The sequence below is a fragment of the Sinocyclocheilus anshuiensis genome, unplaced genomic scaffold (assembly GCF_001515605.1).
Source record: "Sinocyclocheilus anshuiensis isolate Anshui unplaced genomic scaffold, SAMN03320099.WGS_v1.1 scaffold1318, whole genome shotgun sequence".
NCBI lineage: Eukaryota > Metazoa > Chordata > Actinopteri > Cypriniformes > Cyprinidae > Sinocyclocheilus > Sinocyclocheilus anshuiensis.
Genome location: NW_015557160.1, coordinates 507,596 through 521,118, shown reverse-complemented (window position 1 = coordinate 521,118; position 13,523 = coordinate 507,596). Strand labels below are relative to the sequence as shown.

The 13,523-nt window shown below is 34.2% G+C and overlaps 1 protein-coding gene across 6 annotated transcripts in view; it reads left to right on the top strand.

Moving 5' to 3' along the window:
- Nucleotides 1-13,523, top strand: part of LOC107678301 (GRAM domain-containing protein 4-like) — a 29,655-nt gene that overhangs the window by 12,108 nt on the left and 4,024 nt on the right. For 4 of the 6 annotated variants that reach the window (XM_016473524.1, XM_016473518.1, XM_016473523.1 and 1 more), the window contains exons 4-15: nt 6,470-6,590; nt 6,713-6,771; nt 7,904-8,039; nt 8,924-8,949; nt 9,137-9,228; nt 9,551-9,642; nt 9,941-9,989; nt 10,077-10,148; nt 10,258-10,301; nt 11,034-11,143; nt 11,239-11,393; nt 11,946-11,963. In XM_016473524.1, coding sequence (XP_016329010.1) covers nt 6,470-6,590; nt 6,713-6,771; nt 7,904-8,039; nt 8,924-8,949; nt 9,137-9,228; nt 9,551-9,642; nt 9,941-9,989; nt 10,077-10,148; nt 10,258-10,301; nt 11,034-11,143; nt 11,239-11,393; nt 11,946-11,963 — 974 coding nt within the window. The remainder of the gene's footprint in view (nt 1-6,469; nt 6,591-6,712; nt 6,772-7,903; nt 8,040-8,923; nt 8,950-9,136; nt 9,229-9,550; nt 9,643-9,940; nt 9,990-10,076; nt 10,149-10,257; nt 10,302-11,033; nt 11,144-11,238; nt 11,394-11,945; nt 11,964-13,523) is intronic. The other 2 variants (XM_016473521.1, XM_016473519.1) reach the window with 1 other exon arrangement.

Genomic DNA, 13,523 nt, shown 5'->3' with positions numbered 1-13,523 from the left:
ACGGGTTCATACACACACACACACACACACACACACACACACACACACACACACACACACTCATAACACAAATCTAACATAACTTTTTCTAGAGAAGTATCATCTTTCTCAGTCTTTGGATTTTTTTTCCAGAATGTTGGTGTATGATACTATCTTGTTATGATAATTCAGTTTTCCAAATCATTATATTGGCTTAAACAGAACATTAGTTGTGTATTAGGAGGTTGGGAGTGTCTGGTCTATTTTTAGAACCTGTGTTTGTGTGTGTGTGTGTGTGTGCGCTCATTGCCCTCGAGCACTGCAGTACTGGAAAGCAGCAAAAGGTCAGACTGGGACCGCCAAAATGTTGCTGCCCATAAAAGTAGACTGGACATATTAATAGTTTGTTACACAACTGAAGCCTCCCTGTTTAGAAAAAAAACTGATGAATCTTTGAGCGTATAGGTGATTCAAAGTCATGCATGATGCTGCTTCAGGTTTATATGAGTTTTGTATGCTCTTTTTGTGCTTTTTCACATCTGGACTGTCGATCTGTGTAGATCTGTGGTTTGTGACCCAAAAATTGATCACAGATCTATGATAGGAACCCTAGGGAAAAAAAGAGAATGGTAAATGTAAATAATAAAATGCAAACAACCATATAATCATGCATAGTTATAGTAGGATTGCAAAATAAATATGCTTATAAATGAGGTGAAATTTGCTACTATGTTATTACCTTATGCAATACTTTATATCAAAAATCTATTTAAATTATTACTTTAAGTCAGTGTGTGTGTGTGTGTGTGTGTGTGTGTGTGTGTGTGTGTGTGTGTAAAATTAAATAACAGACTAATAAATAAAGAATATACTCGTAAACTCGTTTAGTTCATTATGTGTCTGTCCGCAATGGCCTGTAAAGGTAAGTCACTGCATGCTTCTGAAGAAAGTACCAACATATTTATCAGCTCTAAAAAACACTGCCGCCTGTGTAGTGCCTCTGTAATACGCACAAGTGTACACAAATCCCACACACACACACACACACTCATAACACAAATCTAACATAACTTTTTCTAGAGAAGTATCATCTTTCTCAGTCTTTGGATTTTTTTTCCAGAATGTTGGTGTATGATACTATCTTGTTATGATAATTCAGTTTTCCAAATCATTATATTGGCTTAAACAGAACATTAGTTGTGTATTAGGAGGTTGGGAGTGTCTGGTCTATTTTTAGAACCTGTGTTTGTGTGTGTGTGTGTGTGTGCGCTCATTGCCCTCGAGCACTGCAGTACTGGAAAGCAGCAAAAGGTCAGACTGGGACCGCCAAAATGTTGCTGCCCATAAAAGTAGACTGGACATATTAATAGTTTGTTACACAACTGAAGCCTCCCTGTTTAGAAAAAAAACTGATGAATCTTTGAGCGTATAGGTGATTCAAAGTCATGCATGATGCTGCTTCAGGTTTATATGAGTTTTGTATGCTCTTTTTGTGCTTTTTCACATCTGGACTGTCGATCTGTGTAGATCTGTGGTTTGTGACCCAAAAATTGATCACAGATCTATGATAGGAACCCTAGGGAAAAAAAGAGAATGGTAAATGTAAATAATAAAATGCAAACAACCATATAATCATGCATAGTTATAGTAGGATTGCAAAATAAATATGCTTATAAATGAGGTGAAATTTGCTACTATGTTATTACCTTATGCAATACTTTATATCAAAAATCTATTTAAATTATTACTTTAAGTCAGTGTGTGTGTGTGTGTGTGTGTGTGTGTGTGTGTGTGTGTGTGTGTAATTAAATAACAGACTAAAATAAACTAGTTTGAGATGTTGGTGTATGGCAGTGGCCAGTAACAAATAGTTATAAGATCATAAGACAGATCTTCATGCTTCTCATCCTTCATGTCACTGTTCTTGAATCATATGATGTGACCGCTTTGGAAGCTGCAGCTGTCTCAGTTTTACAATAGAGTTGTGCTGACAGCTATTGACTCCTTCACACTAATGTTAATCAGATGGCTCTACGATGAGCTAGCATTTGTCCATGGTTTCGGGTAGCCTTCACTATTGTGTCCATGGTCTTTCTGGCAGAGGCTGATTGTGCAAATGATGCTGTCAGTCAGAAAGGCTTTCATATGCTTAATTGCTTTGATGTAGATGGGCCACATCTTTTTTTCCACCAAGCCTTTTATGCTTTAGTTAATGTGAACGGAGGCCCAAGTTTGTATGAATCACTCAGAGAGAGCAACCAGATTGCACATAGCTTTAGTGAAGAAAGGAAGCTGGAAAACCATAAAAATGCCAAGCCATAAAAATGTTGTTTACACAGTTCATTCCACATAGTTACTGCCTGAACAATGTGCTGATTGCTTATGTGTTAATTAAGCAATTGCTTTATCATTTAATAATTGACACAAAAAATCTGAGTTTATTTAAATAATGAATAAAATAAAAATTTATTTATTTATTTTATTTTATTTTTTCGTTTTATGAAAAATTGTTTTTTTTTGTATGTATATATATTTCCCCCATTTTCTTTGGTGCTACTAATGTATGGAAGTAAAATAATGACAAATATGTTTTGAAACAAAAAAGCATGTTGAATTGCACTAACTGAAAAAATAATGCATTGTATTAACAGTGCTTGCATTTTTATGGGCTGAAATTTAACATAGTTGTTTATTTAAGCTGTCAATATTTAAATTCAAAACATTTCACACATATTTTCATAATTAAAAATTCAATAATTCATATTCACCTTCCAGAGTTCTCTTCCGAAATATTCAATCTGTTTAAAAATAAAATGTATGATATTCGAAAGGCAATTTTCAGTCCATTTTATTTCACATTACAAATTCGCTTCCACTAATTCAGTGGTTCAAACTCGGCAGAAAATTCAGCATTGCAGATCCGGGAACTGCAGGAATAACGGTGGAGTACTGATGCATGATCTGCATCTGCTGTTAGTCGCTCACCAGCAAGTGGCGCAAGCGGGTGTTGATGGAGACCAAAGCAACAGATAGAGCAAGTCATTCATTCACAAAAACTGATCTGCAGAAATGGAGCAAGCTGTAAATAGAAGATATGATTATCAGGGCCAGTGTGTATTTGCAGAAAAGCTGATTAAGACTCGAGGGCTGTGTTTATGTTTAATTCAGCATCTTCGCTGTTACTCATTTCCCCGTGAAGCCACATGTAAGCAGCTTTCTCTAGCAAAGGAGATTATAATGCTATTTTACCCGATGCTGATATACACAACTAACATTACATCTAAGATATTGATGTAATGGTTGCTTAGTTTACTTAACTTTATATCATGGCTTGTGTGACACTGAGTTGTAATACTGGGGTTTTCCTCTGACATCACACTCCAGGATTCCCCAACAACTTGAAAAATGCATAAGGTGCCTCAGTGAACTATTACAGTGATATAAAAGACCTCAGATCTCAGTATACACCTTATTGATGATGCAAACTATACACAGGCAAGCAGATGAGGTCAGAAGAACGCAATGCTCTGCATTTTCTTTATAATCGCTTTCTAGCGCCGTAAATTTCCTTTTAGGTTCGATATTTGCTGGACATTCGCTTTCTCTTGCCACTGTTCTATAGAGTCGACAGTCCTACAAAGATATCACTACCAAGATTAGTTGTAACAATATGCAACCACTATATTGACATAAAAAAATTATTCAAAACCGCCTATGTGTATTGTAGCTGCACATTTTAACCGGAGAAGTCGTGCTATCGCACAGTGCCCAAGGGACTGTCTGACAATCCACTCACAAGGTTAAAACGTCCAATGTTTTTTTTAAGAATAATTATGTACTGTATGTACAGTAAGGAAATTTCAACTGTAGTAAGTCCGTCTGGTCACTAGAAACATACTATAACATTTGGAACATGAAAAGCCCCATTTTGCTGAATTTGCTTGGTTTTCTATGGGAGAAAAAGGCTTAGGTGAAACTTTGTCATTTGTGTTAATATTCTGGACTCATCTGCTTATCTGTACATAGTATATTTAATTAATTAGACACCGAATTTGGTCATTTCCCTTATGAAAATCAACCATGGTTTTACCACAAATAAAACCAAAAAACCATGGTTACTATAGTTAAACCATGGAAACCAAAAATTTACCATGGTTTTGCTAAACTAACCATAGTTTAACCATGGTATTTATAGTAAAACTGTGGTTATACAAATGGTAATCAATATGCCAAAAAAACATGGTTACTACACTTTTACTACAATAAAACCATGGTTAATTTTCGTAAGGGTTATTATGAGGCACGTTAAGTGTTTTATTTATGGGAAATGTTTAACGTGCAGTATTCTGGTTTCATCTGCTTGCCTGTATAGTTTGCATCATCAATAAGGCGTATACTGAGATATGAGGTCTTTTATATCGCTGTAATAGTTCACTGAGGCACCTTAAAGGGGTCATATGATGCTGCCATTTGGTGTAATGAAATGTTTTATGCGGTTTAAGGTTCAAAAAACACATTATTTTCCAATATCTCTTTGGATTTGAGACTTTAGTCTTTGCAACTTTACAGATCTTCTTTATGCACCAAGAGCTTGTAACACTCCAAAGAGAAAGGAAAAATTGAAATCGCATCATATGACCCCTTTAAGCATTTTTCATGTTGTTGGGGAATCCTGGAAATTTAACATTACATCTATTTTCAGCTTATTCCATTACATTTAGATAAACTGAAGTATCATATTTTTTCTTATTACACAGCTTATCACACAATATATATTCTAGTCGTTTAAATTATTAAACTATTAAAAATTGTGGCATACAACAGGAAATATTTTAATTTGCATTGTTTCTCGTTGCTTGACCCTCTAAACAGGCTGTTAAACGAAGCATCATTTGAGATATTAGATTAGGCTACAAAAATTAATTTCAGTCTATTGTTTTAACATTGTGAAACAGCTTGACCGCTAGCTCTGAGTTTAGCGATGGCCCCTGGGGTCTGCACTGATCATCTGGATTCAGATGTCTTCTCTTTAGCACACCTGCCCTTGAGTTCAGCAGCAGGGGGTCTTTATCATGACTATAGCGCCTCTGCGGGAGATGCAGAAGCTACTGAATTATAGATGAAGATGGGCTTGTGTTCCAGGCAACCTTGAGGCAGGTATTGTATGCGATAGAGGGCAGGTGGAAAAACTACTCGATCGGGACTGTTGTGTTTGTTTTGAGTCAAGAGGCAGAAAGGTGTTTTCAGAAAACATGCTGTGAAAGTGTTTTTTAGGACTGTAACAATATATTTTACCTTTTGTTCGATAAAGGACGAACTGTCCTGTGCTGTCTTTCAGATCCTCTGGCTGCTCTGTTGAGCGTCCTGTCCTGTGAAACCGCTTAATTTAGTGTCATCTTTGAGATTCAGGATGACTTCAGAAATTCAGGATTCTACACAAAGCGGGTTTCCACAGAATTTGAATTCTGTCATTGGCAAAATGGTGCACACCTCTGTTACTGGCATGTTTAGTCATTAGCTTTTTATTAATATAGCAGCATATTGAAAGGGTTTTGATTCAATTTAATTAAAAGTAGCAGGAGGCTGCCTCCTCGTTTTCTGATTGACAAATGCTCTCTGGCTAATTTTTGTTGTGTACAGAGATTTCTTTGATATGTCTCAGGTAGTAGGAGCATTTTATTCTTTTTACAGTATTTAAAAATGATTTCAGCCGTTTTAAATAGTTTTGCTTTAGGTTTTTTTTGTTTTTTTGTTAATGTTGTTTTTATTTATTTATTTTTTTGTATGTTTTAATTTTTATGGTTTTGTTTTTGTTGTTTTGTATGGTTTTTTTAATTTATTATTTTGGTTTAATTTTGTTTGCTTTTTTTTTTTATTTATTTTTTACACATTTTACCATATTATTTATTCCCATGGATTTTCTCCACAGCTTGCACAGAAAATGTGGGAAAAAATGTGCCGATTATTCAGTATTGTATCGTCATGAATGCCTATTTTACTTTCTATTTGTATCTAGATGATGATATGATGATATTTTGTCTTATTACACAGCTCTTATTACAGGAATACCTGATTGTGATTGGTCAGTTGCATTGTGATGTCAGATAATTTTGCATAATGGTGCTAAACTAGCAGTGCTAGCTTCATCTGTCTTTATCACTCTGCAGTCTCTTTTCACAGATATTAAATCAATATTTCATGTTTGTTTGTTTATGTGCAGAGGCATATATTAAGCAATATAAAGTACATTTAGCAAGTCATTATTGCAAAATAAACCTGAACAGGGTGATGCTGATCGTGCTGTCAGGGTTTATCATGCAACAGCGACCAGCTGACCCCTCTTTCTTATACTTGTGTATTTGATGTCTGTGGCAAAGAAACCTCAAGCATGCTGAATGTTTCCAGTGAAACCACACCAGTGCTGATTTGTGTCTTCAGTCTTTCAATCACGCAGTTGAACAAACTCTTTTTCTTTGTGTATTGATTACAGAGGAGGAGTTGAGGAAGCTCAGAGAGGAGACAAATGTTGAAACCCTAAAGCAGGAACTGGAGAAAGAGAAATCAAAAAGAGTCGATCTCGAACAGAAAATGAATGAAATTCTCAGATCCAGGTATGAGAGGTGATGCTCTTCCACAGTATGAAAGTTTCACGCAACTGCATTTTCTACATTAACAAACATATGTTCAGTTTTAGTTAATAATGCAAGTAAAACAATATGTGTGCTTGATCCAGACTAGAAGATTCACCACCTCCACCTCCAAAACCACAAGTCACTTCTGTCAATGGTGCAGGTAAATCTCAGTTTATCCTCCCTATAGATCTCTAGTCGTGAGACCCACTTACTTGCACATTCATATGGAAATTTTGATCTCTAAATCAATACTTTATCATATTCACTTTTGCCTGTTGTTGTTTTGACCCCCACAGACTTATTCATTATTCATTTGTTGTTGTTTTTCAACAACATCTCTTTTATTCTCTAACATATTACTTATATCTGTAGACTATTTAGCAAAGGAAAGCTACATAAGGTGAATAGATTTTTATATACACAATATTATTAGAAAATTAATAACTAGGTGACCCTACAATAAGTCTTATTTCTGAGTAACAAAAATATTATGCATTATATTATAATCTGCAATGGAATCTGCAAAAGAATGGAGCCTTTTTTTTTTTGCATAATATTGCATAGTGGTCTAAAACATGATCACATGTAGTCTAGACCTGTTTGAGATGTGTTTGTTTCATTTTGGTTTTGAGATTGACACATTTGGCTTTACTCTTGCTGCGTGAGTGTTCTTGCATAGAGATGGTTAGGATGTGTGTTGTGTAATTACTAGCTGCGGCACACGGTCGTTCATTTAGAATAATCCGGATTCATCAACTTTAGAATGAGAAGAACAAATTGAATTGCAAATGCACCTGTTCTGCCTGAAATTTTGTGTCAGTTTTATACTGTGTGGGTAAGAACACTTTATTAGTGAATGAGAACCAGTGCCCTTATTCTAAAGTTCATTTGAGGAACATGATTATAGTTTATCCATCACTTCAGCTGATTGATAGAGGATTTTAGCTTTTGACTAAATCGCTTTCATTCATGCTTCAGATATTTTGTCATCATTCTTATTATTTTGTCAACAGCATTCATATTTAATTTGACCTGTAATTAAACATCCCCAAAAAAGGCCAAACCAGACTTCCTTTTCATTTGGACACCATTCTTTAAACCTACATATCTCTCTGCACTAGAAGTGTCACTTTCTGTGAGCAGTTTGTTTCTTTTTAGTGCAATTTTTGCACGGATTACCATTTGTGATAATGCACATTTGATTTATGACAATATTACATCCATTTTAGGTAGCAGATGCTCATATTTTGAATCTGTTTCAGTGACGTGTTGTTTTGTTTGTGTTCTGCTAGGGGACAAACAGAAGGAGACCTTAAGCTCTCAGCTGTGGAAATGGCTCTATGAGCGCTTTGGTGTTTATATCGAAGATTTCCGTTTTCAGCCAGAGGAAAATACAGTCGAGACTGAGGAACCACTAAGTGCTAAAAGGTAACCAGCCCAAGCAAAGCCTGTTTGTTTAGATGAATAATTACAGGTTTTGAGGGGAGGATGAACAGAGAACCGTTCAAGCCATGGATGGGTCATTCCAAAAGCTAGTGCTTTTGAATTATGTAATTTGTGTTGTATTTTAAGGAGCTATTTCTATGAAAAAGTTTAACCATGACTTAATATGAGCCATTGACAGACCCATACCCTTTTTAAATATACCAAAACCCTTACTAACTTATTACACGATTAATTAAATTTATATTTCAGTTTATTTTATTTTACAATATAATAAAATTAAATATTATTTTATATAATTTATATATTATTTATTTCTGCTGTTTTTACTTAAAAAAAAAAAGACATAAGAAAAATAAAACAATTTAGTTCAATTTAATACAAAAAATTAAAACATATTTCCAGTAAGCATGTTTTGTTTAAAACATTTTTATTAAAAACAAACAAAAAACTAAATTTAATACTAAATACTAAATTTGAGAATTTAATCATTTTTAATTCAGTTAATTGTGATTTTATGAAAAGAAAACTAACATGACATTCATATTTTTCCAAAGCATGTTTCAAGATGTATATAATGGAACCATGAAAATGTACTGCATAGTAGCAATGACCCAGATGCAATTTTGATGCTGGGGTGTTAAAAACAATTTTTCAATCAGACTTTTTTGTTATATGTTTTTTATACTTTTATATTGTATATTTTAGTAAAGTGTTGTAATGTTGAGATGGGTAGGACATTCAGCCTCAAGTCTTTACTGTAGTCAGCTCAGCTTAGAGTCTCAATTTTCATGCTATTTCTGGCTTTGTAATTTCACTCTCCCTACGGATCTTATTAAATAATTAATTTTCTTTTCTCCTCTTTGCAGATTAACTGAAAATATGAGACGACTCAGTGAGTGTTTTCATACCGCATCCCAGAAAAACCCCTCCAAGCCATAACACTAGATATTTTAACCGTTTGCAGTCCCATTTTAATACCCAATTAGCCTGTGTATTAATTCCCATCACCTCTGCTGTGTCACAGGCATAAAACTGATTGTGTTCTGGTCTGTGTGTTGCGTGTATGTGTGTGTTTTCAGAACGGGGTGCTAAGCCTGTAACTAACTTCATGAGGAACCTTTCTGCCTTATCCAGCTGGCACTCTGTCTACACGTCAGCCATCGCCTTTATTGTGAGCACGACCCACACAAACCCCTCAAACACTATTCATCACTGTTTATGTAGCCACCCGGTCCGAAGTGTCGGTTTTACTACCATAATTAAAACAAATAAAACGTGTTGCCAAGCTCATTGTTATCTGTACATCACCATACTCGGAAAAAGCCCTGCCTCAGGTTATACTAATATGTTAATGTGATCGGATACACATTTTAATGTTTATTAGGTCAGTGTGATAAAATACAAAAGTGTAGATGACTAGTGCCGCCACTTGTTTCTGTATGGTTTTGCCATCTATCATTTTAATGTCTTCTTCTCTCTCATCTTTTCCACAGATCTATATGAATGCTGCCTGGCATGGCTGGGTTATCCCCATGTTTCTATTTTTAGCCATTCTACGGTTGTCCTTGAATTACCTCATAGCAAAGTACGTCTGACATAATCTATCACTGGTTCAATTCACAACTAGTTCACAAATCCATGTGCTGGTTGAATGACATGGGATCTGAACCAGAATTATATATCCCTTTAATTATTATTTAGCATAAAAGGATTTTTTAAATGCAGTTAACGAATAATTTAGAAAGAGATGTTAAAATTAAATTTTTAACTATTGCATTTTTTAGAAACTTAAATGCTACATTTATATCCTGTAATTAATTTTTTTTTTTGCTTTAATGGTTGTGAATTATACATACTAAAACTGTTCTGGCCTGTATTTTCAGAGGTTGGAGGATACAGTGGAGCATTGTGCCTGAGGTCTCCGAACCAGTGGTAAATATAAGCCTCGTTTCGAATGATTAGCATTAGTAAGTTGTTAAAATTTGCTTGATTAAAGCCTTGATGCTTTGTTCTTATTAGGAACCTCCAAAGGAAGATCTTACGGTTTCAGAGAAGTTTCAGTTAGTGTTGGATGTTGCACAGAAAGCACAGGTAAGGGATTTGTAGCCTTGATCTAGCTGTGATATTAGTGTAATACAGACACCTTTTGCTTTGCTTCACACATAAAGCTGTTTGACGCACCAGTGATGTGTTTTCACAGAATCTATTTGGAAAGATGGCAGACGTATTGGAAAAGATTAAAAAGTGAGTGTTAGATATTGAGTTGTGGGGATAGGTGAAATAACCATGTATGACCGTGTGATGGTTGAGACGTTGTTCGGTTCTGCTTGTAATTTTTTTGAGCTTATTTTTAAAATTCAATACAAAGAATAGTTTCTTTTTTTAACTTGTGTATTAACAGTATTTTTTATTTTATTATATTTTTACATTATTTTATTTAAAGTTTTATAAGTTCCAAATAAAAAAAATTAAATGAGAGCAAAAGAGAGTGCTGGTTATTCACTCCCCCCACCGACAATTCCTGGGACCTGAGACTCGAACCCACAACCTTTCGGTTACAAGTCTGACTCTCTAATCATTAGGTCATATTTGATGGATTCTATTGGTGGGATGTAATATGGCAGATGGCAACCAATAGAACAACAGTAATTCCTATTGGAATAATGGCCAAAACAAAAAGAAATTTTGTAATGGTTTAATGGAAACTATAAGAATTTCTGTGATAGTTTCTATTGTTTTTTTCAGCAGGGTAATGATACCCATACTGTGCTGCACATTATTGGCAATATTGAGCTGAAGCTTGACTTTGCAAATTTAAAATCGCAAATCAAATCGCAATATCTGTCAAAAAAAATCGCAATTTGATATTTTCCCCCAAATCGCACAGCCCTAATATATATGTTGTTATGTTTAATTACAAATATATTTACATACATATATGTACTGTGTTTATATATGATTGTATTTTCATTGCAGCCTGTTCATGTGGGTGCAGCCTGAAATCACACAGAAGCTTTATGTTGGTTTATGGGTGGCCTTCATCACCTCCTGTTTGCTGCCATATAAACTCTTGGGCTTCATGATTGGTAAGAAATTCAGTTTGACGCACAATGACAATTTCAGTTTTTTGGGGCGGGGGAAGTCTCTAATTTTTATCTGTTGTTATTTGCAAAATTTTTAGGTGTCTATGCCGGCATCAAATTCTTCATCATTGACTTCCTCTTCAAAAGCTGCCCTAAATTGAGGGACAAATACGACACACCCTACATTGTATGGACTAATTTACCCACAGACCCACAACTCAAAGAGCGTAACAATGCCACTTTGAACAGACGGGTGAGTGAAACTGTGCACGTGTGCAGCCTCATTGTTCCCATTCAGAAAACTTGTAAAATATTAATCCTGATTCCTCTTTTTGTGTCTTTGTGAGGAGCTCGTCAGTTACGACTGAAAATGAGCAGTGGCTTCCTCTTGTAGTTAATAGCCTTCATTTAACCAAGATACAACTCTTGTTCAAGAATGGCCGAGATGGCATTAAGAATATATAGTAAAATAATATAATATATATGTTACTATATATATATATATATATATTAGTATAAGAGTTTATGTAGAATAAGAGTTTTATCTTGGTACTAGTAACATGCATCTCAGATTATATAAACATAATACCAAAAATTTAAAATTTTTAAAGAAAGAAACTAATAATTAATTATTAAAAAATGAACAAAATGGAGGACAGAGCAAGGCATAAAGGTGTCTGCATGATTATTAAACAAGTTCAGGCAACAGAGGAAATTTAATTCCTTTTTTGGTTAATAATTGGTAGGCTTTTGGTTTTTTGTGATGGTCTGTCACATGCTTATTCTGTTATTTTTCCTCTCTCAGCTGTCTGGGTTTGAAAAGGTAGGGATCTAGTGTGGCCTTTGGTTTGACAACAGTGCCTGTGTTTGCCACCAATGGCTGGTCCTGCGTATGTGTGTTTATATATGTGTGTGTGTTGTCAGGAATATGCAATATGACAATGACGATTGGATCAAAAACTGTTGATTTCAAAATGCATCTTCTTACTAATTTGCACAAAGTCAACAAGAATGTAAAGAAAAACACCGAGATGTTTTTGATCCATCGTCATCAGACCAGATGATAGTGTAGATATTCTGTGTGTGTGTGTGTGACATGCAGGGTTTATATCTGAGCGTTGCTCTGCTGTAGTATAGTGTAGTATAATAGGCCTAATAGTATTTTGAAGCAGTGACTACATCAGAGAAGTCAAGCTTTTACAAATTTTAGCAACAAATGACACATTTGTTGACACACAAATGGAGACATTTGTTGAGTATTAAAAGGAAACGATAATCTTTTTGTATTCATACACGACTTTCAGATTTTTTTTCCGCATGATTATATAGGCCTAAATGTCTTGAGTAGGTGGCTAGAAACTGAAAAATGAAAAGCTTGGCTCTTCTGGTGTTGCCACATTGACGTTTTTAATTAAGCTAGTTTACAGTTGCCTAAGTTGGGATCAGATGAATTAGAATAGAAATTAAATGATTTATGCATACATTTACTTTCAGTATGGTTGTTTGAGTAATGTTGGATCCGGGTTTTTTGTCTTGTTTGAGCACTGGCCTTGAATAGGCTACATTTTAGTCAAGTTGTATTAGTTAGTCAGTATTTTTTTTTGCAGACGTACTCTCTATGCACGATGAAGAATAGTTTTCTGCAAATATAAGGGTGTTTCTTCAACTGTGGCCACTTGTCTTCTCTGGACATTTAGAAAATAGCAGTTTATATATTTTTTCTACTAACAAAGTAGACATACATGATTAACAGGATTTTTTTAATTGTTATAAAGTTTTCACACAATTGATGTTAAAAATAGCTATTTCATTGTTTATATTATTATTATGAGTAGTATTAGAATTAATGTTAGTAAGACAATTAGATGTTAAAATGGTTTATTTCAGTCTTTATGTATATGTTTATCAATAATAATAATAATAATAATGTATTAAGGATTTCAATTTATATTATAAAAATGCCTTCCAACAACAGTAAATATTACAATTTACAAATATTACAATAATATCTTTATGGTTTGTTATTGTTATCAGTTTTAATATAATAATAATTATTATTATTATTATTAATATTATATTTATTTAAAACAATAAAATCTATTCATAAGCAAATAAGAATATAGAAAAAATAAATCATGATGACATTGCAAAGTTTCTAGATTTTAATGTGAATACAATTTAAATTATTTATTCATTTAAATTTTAAATAATTTTATAGTGTATAACAAAAAGTTCTTCTGTTCATTTTGAGGAAAATCAACTCCTACGAGTTAAAGGCACAATATGTAATTTTTTGCCGCTAGAGGGCGTGTATTAAAAATAAACAAAGAAGCAAAGGCGTAGTTTGATGACGCAGTGACTGAGTGTGGAGCCATGGGAGGTG